Consider the following 15,083-nt stretch of genomic DNA (forward strand, 5'->3'; position numbering starts at 1 on the left):
CGAAAACATCCTCCCTGTTTCATTCCCAGAGAAACGTTTCAGTCTGTGTGGCCTCGCGGGACTATTGATCCTCTTTTTAAATGTCACTGAAATCCTGAGGGAATTCGTGCTCCTTCAGAGGCTGAACGGAGCAGGTTTCATTAACCTCCGAAGGAGATTGAATCAGGAAAAGTCATTTTCTAAATCAAACATGCTGGATGTTGCTGGGTAGAAACACACATGAAGAAAAACCCTGAAAGTTGAACCCTGCATATTATATCAATGTTTATACACCCTTCTAAACATTTTACTTTCTAGTGTTTATTTCCACATGTAGGTATAAATAATACAACTAATTGTTATTTTTACTGAGAATATTAACATTTGTGCATTAATTAGTTGGTCTTCTTTTACTTCGTAATTTTTGTGTTTAAGTGTGTGTAATAAATTGAAGAAAAAAATTTAAATATAGCATCACATAGTCAATTTTAACACAGAATTTAAAGCAGCATCTGTTTATGAAACTGAGATTTGTTGTCTGGTTAATTACTTTTTCTTGTGATAAAATTTCTTAGCTGCAGCTTTTGTAATAGTTCATTTCAGAAGAGAAATATTTCTGTATTTGTAAGGAACAAAAGGATGAGTTAAATTACCAAAATATTGAATGAGCAATATTTATTGTTTCTGCAGACTTATTTCATCCAACCGAAGAATCAATAACAGGACATGTTGTATGTTGTATGCTCTGTAGCTTATCCCACAAACACACGTTCCTTAAAAAGAAGCCGCCATTTAAAACAGTAAAAAACTTAGTTTTTTTTCACAGAGTTAAAACAGAGAGATGATTTACCAAACATTAATCTTACTTTTATTATTTACATTACCTGTGGTGTTGAGAGACTTTCTATTTATCTTTGTGCAAACACAGCATTTTTCTTCACACAGGATTGTTTCGGTGGAGTCAAATAATGAGTTTCTTTACTGACAGTTGCTTTTACTTGCTGCTGTTTGCTGAGCGGAGGTCCTGCGGCTGCTCAGAATGAATTCAAATAAAAGAGAAATCACCTTCACATTATTTCCTTTGCCTCCGCTGCCGCTCTCTCTCCTGATTGGCCCTGTTTGGCCGCCGCCCCCCCCCCAGGCTACCAAGCGAATCCCGAGATTTGCAGCCTTCGCTAATATTACCTGACCTCGCTCTGATATTGTTGCACCAAGGGCGGCATATCACCCGAGGCTGCTTCCCCACAGCGGCTCACATGACAGCCGGCGGCTCTGCAGCGTCAGCAGCGACTCTCCGAGAGCCGCAGCAAAAACATCAGCAAAAAGACACAGTGGCCTAATTTGTGCTGCTGTGACCCGGTTTGACCTGAATCCACTGTGAGGGATCGACCGAGTGTAAGGAGGCGGCTAATCGGCCCGACCTCCGTCGACCTCTGATCGGGCCCAGATGAGGTCCAACGTCAAGATTCACCATCGAAGTTTATTTTTATAATAGATTTTCATAGGCAGGGACTCAATCAGCTTTATATCACAGTGCATACACTAAACACAAGAAGATTCAACATCGATGTGGTTTTGAAGACCATCAATCACATATTCTCACTGTACAGCGAAACCAAGAATGTTCATTTGTTGTATTTCTATAGCGACATATTGTTGGCACTTTTAAAAAACAAAACCATCACAATCACATACAATATAAATAAATACACAAATAAGTCATTGTTGGTGAAACAAAAGGTTCTATGGCACTTTGGACCTTCCTACTTTGTAAATACAACAAATTTTACAGATACACATTCTCTCATGCATTTCTATTAATTCACGTTTAATGCACTAAAAAGTTAACCTATGTATCGGTTATCAGCCATACCAGCAATATCGGTATATTGCTATCGGCCTAAATCTGGATATCTGTACATCGATCCAAAGTTTCAGCTAAGTATTGTAGCTCCTCAGTCATAAACTAGTAAAATAGTAGGTAGCGTATATTTTGATATTGATCTGAGCCACTCAAACAATGAGAAAAGTACAATGTGTAGTTAAATCTTTAGGACAAAGATTACTGTAGTTTTATTCTTGACGTTGTTTGTCTGCATGTAGGTGAAAGTTGATCTTTACATGAGTCGAATGTGGAACAGCTATTCTCCGTGTGGATGTGTGTGACTCGGCCTGCCTGACGCCGGCGTCGCCATTTTACCACATCTGGCTGTGTGTCGCAGCGATTTAATCCCATTAGGAGCTCAGATTTCAAATTTATTACTGCTGTGTTGCCCATGTCTGCCGCCTCCACCCTAACACATGTTCACATTTACCCCCCCCCCCCCCCCCCCCCCCCCCCCCCCGTCTGCCTCCAGGAAAAGCAGGTTACAGGTTATCTCCTCTTCTCTTTGTCCACCGCCGTCATCGGCTCCCTGCAGTTCGGCTACAACACAGGAGTCATCAACGCTCCGGAGCAGGTCAGTCAACATGTGACCCTGCGTGAAAATCCGCCCGATAAGAGCTTGAGTGAGTTGATCCCAACAACAGAGTACACATTAGGTGGCTATTCTCCAGCTAAACCTGGCTTTATACACAAAGCTGCTTCTGGTTTTAATTTGAAGTTATCTGTTTGTAACAGAAGCACTTCAATATGCTATGAGAGGACAATTACATTACGTCAGTGAGTCAATATTTCTAATAATGAACCAGTTGATACCTGCACACACGTTATTAACGTTGTCCTTTTCTTTTTCCTGTTCTACTTTCCACATTTTGAAGGTGTTAGTGGACATGACATATTTAAAATGTGAAGGTGTGTTTTGGATAAAAAGAAGAACCTTAGCGATGTTTGCGTCTCTTCCCCCATCAGAAGCTGCAGTCTTTCTTCAATGACACCTGGATGGAGCGCTACGGGAAGCCCATCAGCCCGGGGGTTTGCACCATCGTCTGGAGCGTCTCCGTCTCCATCTTCAGCGTGGGCGGCATGGTGGGCTCCTTCAGCGTGGGCGTCATGGCAAACCGCTTCGGCAGGTACGGAGTCTCAGGCTTCAGTCACTTTTCAGTCCATTGAGGGTCAAACTTTTGTCCCTCTGGCGAGGGACGTCTTGATTAAGAACCTTGTTTGTTGAGTTGGAATGTTTCTGTTTTTTTTCTCCACGGTGACTTTTGAGTGCTTCTTCTTTCCTGTAATGGAAGTCCTCTGTGGTTCGACTGAACCGTCACAGCCCATTACTCTTAATGGAGCTCATGAAGCGTGGTTTTGTCTTCAGCTCAGCCGGTTAATGTTCTCCAGAGTCGCTCCCTCGTTTCTGCTTTTGCACCGTCACAACACACTTAATTCTTTTTTTTCTTTTTTTATTACTGAAGTCAATAAATTTGTCCAAAAGTAAATAAATAAATCAGTACACTCTTAATAATAAGTGAATCCACAGTTTAAAAATACTAAACATATTAAGTATTTCATATGTTTATAGCAACATATTTGATATGATAGGACTGTTCTGTTCAGGATAATATGTCCTCTTAGTAAAAAAAAAATAAAAATAGTAAAAAGAACATCTGTACACAGTGGTGGTGGATTTGGGCTGAGTAGGATCATTTCTAGTCACATATAATCAGAAGTTGCTCGTTTGAATCCCAGAGTCGCAAGTGTGAGTCCCTGAGCAAGTCTCAGGATGCAACAGTCAAAATGCACCTTCACATGTAGAAACATGCTGCTAAAGCAATTTAACTGCGGAAAAGTACTTGGAAATCAGTCAGCATTGATATAAGGATCTTTAATGTTGACAGTTTTTATGCCTTTTTTTTGTTAGCCACAGATGTGGACGCTTCTCTCACTGCCGCCTCTCTCTCCCTCTCCCTCTCCAGGCGTCGCTCCATGTTCCTGGTCAACTCTTTGGCAATAATCGGCGGCCTCCTCATGGGCTTTTGCACCATCTGCTCCTCCTATGAGATGGTGATCGCCGGCCGTCTGGTCATTGGTTTGTTCTGCGGCCTCTTCACCGGCCTGACACCCATGTACGTGGGGGAGGTGTCGCCCACGCCGCTCCGGGGGGCATTCGGCACGCTGCACCAGCTCGGGGTGGTCGTGGGAATCCTGATTGCTCAGGTTTGAGACACTTGTAGAGGAAAATGAACGCTTTCAGAAGCAGAATAACCAGTGTCATTATAAAACCTTTAGAAAGTAAAGCCCGGTAACGTCACATAACAGTTGTGGAACAGTTGCATATAAGACAGGCCTAACTGAGACTGACTAACAAAAGTAATGTAAGAGTGACCTTCAAATGTTGCTAATTACTTATGGAATTACTATGTTTGAGCAAGAAATAAACACTGAGCTCAATTATCAACTTGCTTGCAAAACAGGAAATAATACATTTTGGTGGAATTTCAACAAAGGTTTTATATAAAGTGTAGAGTAAAATCTCAGTTGAGCAGCAGTGATTCCACCTTGACACATTCCTGGAAACACCAAGCTGAGGCTTCTAGTTGCTTTGGAGCTGACTGGCGGTCACGTTTGACCCCAACAAGCCTCGCTGACGCTCTGTTCCTCAGGTCTTCGGTCTGGAGGCTCTGCTGGGCTCCCAGAAGCTGTGGCCCCTGCTGCTGGCCCTCACTGTGGTGCCCGCCGTGCTGCAGTGCATCCTGCTGCCTTTCTGCCCCGAGAGCCCCCGCTTTCTGCTCATCAACCTGAAGCAGGAGGAGGAGGCGCGCAAAGGTACGAAACGCAACCGTCTCGCCTCTTCAAAAACCACGGCAGCCACCAAAACAATGACCTCTGCCACACGATCTCTATTAACACCACTTCTATACTACTGCAACACCAGAAGCTCCTGTTCTTCTCTACTGCACCAAACAACACTACGCCTACACCTAATTCCACTGTCACCACCACAACTGTGGTTGTTACAAAAAAAGATCACGTTCCCGCTTTTTTTTTTTTGCTTATAAATTGTGCAACATAATTTTTTTACTTGAAAAAAAGTACAAAGACAGAGAAAAAGAAAGAAAGATTATGGTGGTAATACTGATGGAGGGAAAGAGATACAGTATCTGTGGTTACAGGGACTCTGAGGTCAGGTCAGGTGAGCCGAGGAGAGAAGAGTCCTTGAACAAACAGAAGGTTTTGGCATCTGTTCAGCTCGCTGGGTCGACTCCGAGGCTCTGTCCCACTTCTCTCACACCTTTCATCAGATACAAACAAATAGCAGCTGGCTGGCAGTTCTGCGTGAAACTAATCCACTCCCACTGAGCGGCTACAGTTTGTGCTGGTCTCCACAATCACTACTTTGTTTGCAAACGGTCGGAAATCATGAAGGGAAACTTTCCTCAGCGACAACGCGTATGTACAAATTACATGATAAGCTCCCACTGGAATTCTTCCTCAACAAAAAATGTTGTTTGGGGTTAATGAAAAAGGTTTAAAAGGTGGACAGATATGTTATTGACCAAGTAGCATGATCCACTATGTGATCAGAGATTTGTAAATAAAACAACAACAAAATCCTCCATTTCCAGCTTTTTGAAGAATTCTGCAATTGTCAGGTTGTTCCAGTTTTGTAAAAACACACTAAACTAAATGTAAACTTTCTCATCATAAACTTGATCACTCAGTATCAGCCTGTGGCGACAGTTTGACCTCGTCTCTCTTCTCTTTCTGTGCTGTTCGCAGCTCTGGTGCGTCTGCGTGGCACCGAGGACGTGAGCAAAGACCTGCAGGAGATGAAGGAGGAGAGCGCCAAGATGGCCATGGAGAAGAAGGTGACCATCCTGGAGCTGTTCCGCTCGCCGGCGTACCGTCAGCCGCTCCTCATCGCTGTCATGCTGCAGCTCTCCCAGCAGCTGTCGGGGATCAACGCTGTGAGTCACAGTGACAGTTTCCCTCGTAACTCCTGAAAGAAACCATTACTGAACACGAACTGCCTCTTGTCTCTGCCTCGCTCAGGTGTTTTACTACTCCACGGGGATCTTTCAGTCGGCTGGCGTCAAACAGCCCATCTACGCCACCATCGGCGCCGGCATCGTCAACACCATCTTCACTGTCGTCTCCGTGAGTCATCCCCCTGTGTTCCCCCACCTTCCTCACATACATGCTGCTGCGCTCTTTGCAGCACTTTACTCTTCTTCCCGTCTGTGACTCGCAGCTCTTCCTGGTGGAGAAGGCGGGGCGGAGAACTCTCCACCTCCTGGGCTTGGGCGGCATGGCGGTCAGCGCACTGCTCATGACAATCTCCCTCCTGCTGGTGAGTGTGGTGTAATTGTTTGGGCTCAAACCTATTTTAATATCTATGTTATTAAAGAATCTACAGCGATGAATCTAAAAAGTTGCTCCTGTAGAGCTTTATTTTCCACTCCTTGTATCTCTAGAACAGCCATAAACACACATCTCTCTCCTGTTGTTTTCTTCTTACTGAACATTACAGGCAAACATCGTTACCTCTTGATATTTTCTCCATGTAAATTAAACACGGAAGCCATCAGTTCAAAATGTGCTTTACTATCAACTAGAGTCAAAAAATGTGCTAAAAATACTGGATCTTTCAATTAACAGACCATCTTAAAAATCTATTTTTATTTTGAGATGCTGATTGTGATAAATTAAGCAAGTTTTTCATGAAAACAATTCACATACATGTTTAAATTAATTGTGAAAAAGTTGTGATTATAACAAATGTGGGAGAAGATAGTGACTATACCCGGCAGCTCATATAATTCAAATATTAACGTAAAATAAACAGAAACATTTACAGGCTTAATATAAACAAGCAATTCTGGGTGTTCAATCATAAAGATGTGAATTTTAAATAATACATTTTGTTAATACGTTTTCCTCTCTCCGAGCAGAAGAGCATCCCCGCCATGAGCTACGTGGCCATCATGGCCGTCATGCTGTTCGTGGCGATGTTCGAGCTGGGCCCCGGTCCCATCCCGTGGTTCATCGTGGCCGAGCTCTTCTCCCAGGGGCCGCGCCCGGCCGCCATGGCCGTGGCCGGCTGCTGCAACTGGACGGCCAACTTCCTGGTTGGAATGAGCTTCCCCAAACTTGTGGTAAGAAAACAGTGACGGTGTTATTCAGGGTTTGACATGGTTGTACCTTTTGATTAGACTTTAATGTTTATTGTGCTATTTTGTTTGATTTCACATTTTTACTCTGATTATAACCTACTTTTATTTATCCATGTATAGTGAAAGGTGTTTTCAATACTGTAATTGCTTGGAAGTAAAATTTAATATTACTTTTTAGGTATAATATTGCATTTTGCACAATTCAAAAAAGCCTGACGTGTGCTTGTATCAAGTTTATTTTTAAGACTTCTTTTTCATTACTGAATAAAATCTTTGTATTGAATCACATCAGCTTGTTTTTAATATAACTCATTGTAATATTTGGGATTTTTTTTTTTTTTTATAAATCAAAACATTAAAGTCAGAATAAATGAACGCCATTATGTCCCGTTTATGTTCTATAAATCAGTTTGAAAGTAGAAAATGATCAGAATTATCCATATTCCATAATTTCTTGGTACATTTTAGTAAAGATTCCCTACTTATTATCAAACATTCTTGTGTCTTTTTAAAAACAGCAACCTAAATATATTCCACTCATTGGGTATTTGTTACAAGTTTTATGTGAACAAACACATGTCAAAGTTTACATTCATTATTGTTAACGCAAACTAACAACATGTTCTAACTTAAAGATAAATCGAGTTTCCGTGCCTCCTCCCTCCTCAGGAAGTGTGTGGGCATTGGGTCTTCCTCATCTTTGCCGCCTTCCTCGTCTTCTTCTTCATCTTCACCTTCATCAAAGTCCCGGAGACGAAGGGCAAAACCTTCGACGAGATCGCCCGCTGCTTCGGTGGCGCCCCGCCTGCCACGTCCTCGTCCATCGAGGAACCCCCGGCCAGCGCCAGCACCACCGTGCCGCTGCCGGCCTCCCCCGTGAAGGAGAAGGTTCCCCTGGTGGAGGCGGTGCCGCCGGCATCCGCCCCGGTGGCGGACACGCCGGCGGCGGCTGCAGCGGCCACCGAGAGCACACCTCTGGAGAGTAAAGCCAGCAGCACGGGAGAGACGACAGAGCAGGTGTAGACGCAGACATTACAGGTGAGGCAGGCTTTAAAAGAAGGAAGAATCATTACCAAATGTCACCAACAGTTCCTAAAGTTTTAGAACAAACCAACAGGAAACATTGAGATGTTATCAGCTGTGGCCTTTATGAAATTGTGATTTCTGGTCTTGTGGTCACTCTCTGGACTTTTCTTCCTCCCTTTAAACCCTCTCCTCCCTCAGCTTTAAGGGAGGCTCTCAGTGTACCAACAGATTGAATTTACTGCACATTCCCAGGAATTCAGCTGCACCCGACGCGTGGCGAGTCGTCCAAGGCGGGACGATCTTCGGTATTCTGAAGCGAAGTGCGCTGACAGCGAACATGTACAGGTGTCTTCATAACCTCCAGGTTCAAGGTAGTGCCAGCGAGGTGACATTAGATAACAACGGTTCACTTTGTTCAGTTATCTTTAATTCACACATTTCTGTTTTAGATGTCTCGATATTGGAAATCGTTGTACGACTTGTAGCTGTAGTGTCGGTTTTATTCACCGCTGTCATGTTTTAGAAAGAGATCTCAGACCACAGGTCCCAAAATATGCTTTTTCCCAAAATATCCCTCCGTCTGCTGTTAACTGTCAGCGGATTGGAGAGCTTCTCACCGACGGTAAGCTAGCAGCAGAACCTCTAGCGTGATTCTTGGAGTTGTTAAACCACGTCCGAGGAATAAGCAGCAGCATTTTAAAGTTACTGATCCTGAAATCTAGCAGCGGCTGAAGCTGTAATCCACAAGGAAACTGAGGGAAAACGTTTCATCTGCAGACTGCAAGACAATGGCGTCTGTTCCGTAAACCTGCCATTCTGCTTTCAGGCTCCATAGTGAATATTTAACATCACTTCCGCTAAATATAGTTAAAATTAGTGTGGAAAAAAAGCCGTTGTAATCATCAAAATGGGCTTTTTTCCATGAAGTGGGTTATATCTTGTGGTTTGCATATGCAAACGGTTGCTAATACAAAGTTTAGAGCTCTAAAAGTAGATTTCTATTTCATTTTATTGAAATAAAGAAAGCAATCAGGCATTTGCTCTTTATGCATCCTTGTGGATTACTGCTTCACTCGAGGCTTTTACAATCTTGAAACCTGGTAAACTCTTGATTGCAGCTCTTCAATTTTAGACAAATGTGTCTGTAAACATGCAGATGGGTAACTTCCTGTTGGGTAGCGTGCAATGTATATTATTTTGGTCAAAAAGAAAGATATGATAGTATTTATTTCCTTAAATATTGATTTTTATATGGAGTATATAACAGAATCGCAGCAGTGCTTTCCAGTCCGGCTCCTGAGAAGCGAGGAGTGTGTTTGAAGTGCAGGTCAGAAGGTTTGGGTGGAGTCTCGAGTTATGTGCACTTTAAACGTCAGACGAGCAGCGGTGTGAGCTTTCGAGCCGCGGACAGCAACGTAGGAGTCGCTGAGCACAACTGCGCTTTATTTCAAGCCAATAATCCCAAGTGTATTTACCCGAGCGCACATGAGGAGTCGCTGCAGTAGATAGAAGTCTTAGAAAATGTGCAATAGTTGTAGCCTAAACGCTGGCGGAGCAGAACAGGGTTGAGGCAACTGAAAGGGGAAGTGCTAATACTGAGCTGACGACGGGTAAATGAGGATTGACGAAGGACACACTGGATGCACTAAGGACTATTGTAGCTTTGTTTTCTTTTTCAAAAAGGGAGCAATCTCTGCTGAAATTGATGATTTTAAAGAGGACCCATCTTACGTTTTCATATTTCCTTTCACAAACATACCGTAAAGAATATTAGGTTTCTTGTGGAACAAAAGCTTGAGGATTGAAAAAGCAGACAAAGAGGTTGGTGCCAAATTACAACCACTCGATTTGAAGTCGAGTAAGACGCAAATGTGATAATTTTTTATGACGGTGAATAATGAAGAGCTGCTGCAGGTCCCTTTTAGAAAGTAAAGATTTAAGTCAAAATAGTGCTCTGCCAAAATCACATATTCACTATTTCTAAATACTTAAGTGCTGTGTATTTTTCTTTTTAAAAGTTAATGTAAGAAATTATTTATTGAAACGGCATTTAAGAAAGGGAAACTTATTCCTGAGTGATGGATCAGAGCCGCTCTGATCAGACGGTGTTATGTTGTGTGTCATTAACTTAAGTTGAACTTAACCTGGTTCCTGCTGATCTCAGATGAACTCCAGGTTTTTTCATTTTTCCCATGAGTGGATCCTCTAGCTGGTGTAATGTGTGTTGTTGTTTTTTTACGTTGATCACATGACGGATTTCATATGCTTTAAAATCCTTTCAAAGCTGTACTGAACATTAAAGTAAATCCATTATGACATCATTACACATGATTAATGTGATTTGTGTGATATGTGGGAGTGTATGGAGGACAGAAAGTACCAAAATTAGAAGAAACACACCGGTTATTCAAAAAAGAATAGAAGAATAGATGAAATGGCTCAAAATTGATACATTTGTCTACATTTAATTAAAAGAAAATGAAGACATAAAGATTTGATCAAATGTCATTTGAGCTATAAATTCTATCTTTTATCTTTTAGTACTTAAAAAACAATTCCTGAGGGATACTTTTCCATTGATGTATTTTATAATATCTAATTCTCATTTCTTCACAATTTTCTCAAAAGTTCTCATTTTAAAATAGTAAATGTACGGAGAACTTCAAGTATTATTTTTCTTCCATTTTATTTTTACATTTCATGTATTTAATATACTTCATTTATTTCTGCAGCTGTTCTTATTTCACTTTATTGATAAGTAAACAAAATCTCCAATTTACTTTAAAAAAATGTATTTTAATTAAAAAAAAATATATATTTTCACAGATATTTGTTTGCATTCTTTACAATGCATTCATAAAATTGGTTTATTGGTAATTTTATTAGTTATTTGTTTACATTCCTACGGTTTCAGTCCTTCATACAGAACCAGGTTCTTCAGTAAAAATCTCACATTGTGCTTTTGTTCAGGCGGCTTTCAGCAGGATGTTTGTAACACGTCGTGTTGTGTAAGAACGTGTCAGCGTATGTATTGTAACCTTTGTACATTGTGTGTGTGCGCATTACACAGAGATTATTTTCTATATTCTGTTGTGACTGTGCTAATTCCTGTAATTTCTTGAAAAACAATTTTTTTCCCATGATGCACCTTGAGCGCACAATTATTCACATCGTTTCTTTCTTTTTTTTTGGGGGGTACACCGGAAAAACGATCATCCAGACGAGTGTAACGTTTAAATCAAATCACTGATTCAGTGTCACTGATGTGAAAAAGCTTGTTGCAATGAATCTTGTTTTAGGAGTGGCGGCTTCGTTGTGTTTTCCTGTTTGTGGGTGATCGTGATGTGAAGTGTTTTGCACTGGCGGACGCGTCTCGTCTACGCTCTGGTCTGTGTTCGATGTCGTATTCGGTCTCTTCTGTCCGTGACTGTACGTTTTGTTATGGCGCTAACACCAAACTTTACCAAAAACCTGAGTCCAACGTGGATCTTAATTACTTTCTGTTCCACTAACTTTTAGTGATATTACACTCGAAAACATCGAGAGGTTGTCTTCTATTTCTCTGAGTACTGGGATCTAATTTAAAAATTGTCTAGAACAACTGGCTTTAAAAAGACTAAATGTCATTTTTAATGAAGATTTAGGTGATTTTGATGTGTCACCTCAAAGACAGATCAAAATATAACAATGCACCGTCTTTCTTCTGTTTCATATTATTGTGGAACAGGTTGATTAAAGTTGGTAAAACTGCCCGTTTCCAGATGAATCAGGGACTGCCACATGAAACCTCCACACTCGCCGGCAGCCTTGATAGAGATTTGAGCAACTCAGCCTCCTGACAATCTTGGATTTGCACCATATCCTACACTAACAAGTGTTATCAAAGCACTGAAGAATCAGTGTGCAAAATGTTAATTGGTGGCTCTTTTAGTTTCTCATGTCTTTTAGGTTTGAAAAGGAGCACTCCTCAAAAAGTCATGACTTTAAACAGCAGGCGAAATGTTTGCATTTTTCAAGAATTGATCTCCATTATTGATGTATTTAGTTTTTAAAACATATATATTTAAAAAGTTATAGTGATAGAATTTTTGTTTTATTTACTGTGCATTATTATGTACCTGGCAATAAAATCTTTCTCATTCTGATTCTTCAAAAACTGTTTTCTTATCTTTCATCAATTATGGATGAAAAAAAACTCACTATATATTTTCTAAAATGTCTTTTAACATCCGTGACACTGAAAGAGAGGCTCGCTAACATTTTGCTCACGTTTTGGATGGACTGACATCAAATCCAAAAATGATCAGTTCTGATCACTTTGTTTAAAACTGCCAGTTTCACTCCAGATGTGACATTATGGCAGTTTGAACAAGGCAAAACCAATTTAAAAAAACCAAAAAACGGGCAACTCTTTGGATGTGACTGCACTCCAGATGGCGTCTGTGAGAGACGCAGGTGAAAGGATTTAAAAGAAAAGCGTGGACCCAGGTGCACTCCGCTCTGAACCATAGCCAGCTACCTTATGCACTTGTATAAACTCTAAAACTCTCCAGTTGCTGTACAAATACACGAGATTATAAGTATTCCTTTGTAAATATGTATTTTTTAAAAGAGTACTGTTTCTATGTTGACTTGCACGCTCTGACATGTTTGTTTTCAGTTTTCGGGGTGCTCACTGTCATCATCTGTCGTACGGATCTTTTAGAAAGTTTTGTCTTTGTGTATCTGTCTCCGCTCGCTTGTCTTTCTGTTTGGACTTTTTTTTTTTTTTTTACCATGGTTGAGTTTTTTTTTTTTGTCCAGTTACAGTTTCTGCTACTAGAAAAAGAAACAACTCTTGCCGTTTCCATGGCGACACAATCCTGAATCCAAAAAGTTGGTTATCGTTGAGTCGTGTTGCCTAGCAACAGGCCAGGAGAGAATCCCAGGAGATTCCAAACCGGTTGATTTTTACCCGACAACAGTTAATATCGACTTCAAGGTCATGGAAGTCTAAAGAAACTGCCAAAGAATAGATACAATTCTTATTTTAAAAAGTAATAATAGATTACTGTTTGGCGTTTGAGGCTGATGGATTGTGGGCAACTGTGTTCATGAGAAACTGGGAAGTGGGAAAGTTCCCATGTCAAGTTGTGAAAATATAATAAGTCCATCAAACTGTGAATTTTGAGAACTTCAAGTTGAAAATCTGAACGTCACTCAAGAACATTTGAAAATGTGTTCTTTTTCCTGGTTTTCTCTTGAAAAAAACAAACAAACAAAACGTTTTGTCACAGTTTTGTGATTAATTTTTGAAATGAAAAGAAAATTGTGAGAAAATGTAACATCACTCAACACAGCGACCTTCATACTCACTGCACCTTCACCTTAGTGAAATGTAATAATAATCCAACTCTGGATCAAACACAACCTGTGATTTCCCCTTTTGTTTCCCCCCGTTTATCCAAACGGTCATTTTCATCCAAATTAATTCACTTTATGGATTTAGGTTCATCAATTATTGAACACATAATATTTCAGACACATTAATCACATCATTTATTCATTTATTTTGTCCCTTTCAGTCCCTCATACACACCAATGTGAGTCTTCTGTGGCTTGTTGCATCACAGATTTAAATCCAAGATGAAAGCAATCCTGGTTGAGCTTTGGCTGCTGTTCGTATCAGTTCGCGTGTGTTTCTGTTGTTTGTTTGCTCCTGACTTGTGTGTCGTTGCTTTGTAATTTAATGTCCGAGTACTATCGCATACTGTAAATCGGCTCCTTGTGCCTCTCTGTACCTCACGCGTGTTCTCAGACTGTTACTCGGTGTGTTTGCCAGTGAGACGTGTTAATTCAGGCTGAAGGTTCAGTATTTTTTTTCCAGATGTGACAGTAAAACAGTGGACGAATGAACTTTGGGGGCTCTATAGTGCATTAATCTTACATCCTCGACGTGTCTGCTGTGATTAAAGTGATTTACTGGAGTGATTGAAAACGTCTAACAGCTGCCATCTACATGCTTTGCCGTGTCAGTGGACGCCATAAAGAGACATTTAGCTTTTTGAAACATTTCTCCGTGCCACACCAGTGATGCACCCCTGCTGTTTCTGTTTGTACTGTACATACTTGATATAACGTTGTTAAATAAAATATTCATCATGTAACCACACACAGTGGGAGTGTTTGTTATTCAATGCTCAAGTCAGAGAGATATTACAGACATAAAAGTGAGGATAAAAGTGTTTTTTGGAGGAGTAATCAGATACAAATGAGCTCCCAACAGAATCTCAGACATTTACATAAGAATGGCTGGCGCACTGCTTTTTGGGAAACAATTTAGTGAAGATGAAGATCCTCTACAAGAAGGTAACAGCTTCTTTTTATTTATTTTTTTTATTTTTTAATCAAATGTGAAGGTTGTTTTTTTTGTTTTTTGGTGGAAGTACCTTAACAGAGTACCTGGATCTTTTATTTCCCAGCTCAGATGTACTTGTTGATTTCAGAACAGAATTCGGAATGTATCGGTAATTATTCTCATTTCAAACAGCGTCCCTCCAGACTCAGGTTTCTCACCAGGGCCGGGCACTTTTCTCCTTTCACTCTTTATTCTTCACACAGAAAGCTGCCGGTCTCTCCAGAGAGCAGCCATCTGGTCCAGTTCTCAGATAACAAAGCATCTCCACTGCACCGGGCTGGATTATCCAGTCAGAGCAGCATCTTGTCTTCTTTCATAAAATGGTTTCATTACAACTACGTGGACTTCAGTGTATCAAGAACTTTTATTCATACAGCATATTTCACAGATAAAGATCACAAGGTGTTTTACAGCTAAAGAAACAAATACGTTTTGTTTGATTTTGTTTCTTTCTTTAAGTGACTGGTGATCGTAACAGAATTACTCTTTGAGGGAATAAAGTTGTTCAATGTAATGTTATGTATTCGTGAATTTAATTGATTTCCTGTTATCAACAGTGAAAGTAACAAAACTCTCAGTCATAGGCCCACAGATTTATACTTTATTTTGTTGTTGTTGTTGTTTTGTTTCCGTA

General features: G+C 40.6%; 1 protein-coding gene across 1 annotated transcript; it reads left to right on the top strand.

The window, feature by feature from the left end:
* Window positions 1–2,255: 2,255 nt before the first annotated feature.
* LOC308122938 (solute carrier family 2, facilitated glucose transporter member 1-like) lies at window positions 2,256–10,375 on the top strand (the record flags this gene model as incomplete). The annotated part of the gene is made up of 9 exons (XM_080485121.1): window positions 2,256–2,438; window positions 2,831–2,991; window positions 3,829–4,069; window positions 4,516–4,678; window positions 5,633–5,820; window positions 5,906–6,010; window positions 6,105–6,203; window positions 6,805–7,008; window positions 7,696–10,375. The coding sequence occupies 9 exons, from the start codon at window positions 2,256–2,258 to the stop codon at window positions 8,047–8,049; spliced, it is 1,698 nt and encodes a 565-aa protein (XP_080341247.1). The 3' UTR covers window positions 8,050–10,375.
* Window positions 10,376–15,083: the final 4,708 nt, after the last annotated feature.

The sequence above is a fragment of the Lipophrys pholis genome, assembly GCF_963383615.2.
Source record: "Lipophrys pholis genome assembly, chromosome: 17".
In the NCBI taxonomy this organism is placed as follows: domain Eukaryota; kingdom Metazoa; phylum Chordata; class Actinopteri; order Blenniiformes; family Blenniidae; genus Lipophrys; species Lipophrys pholis.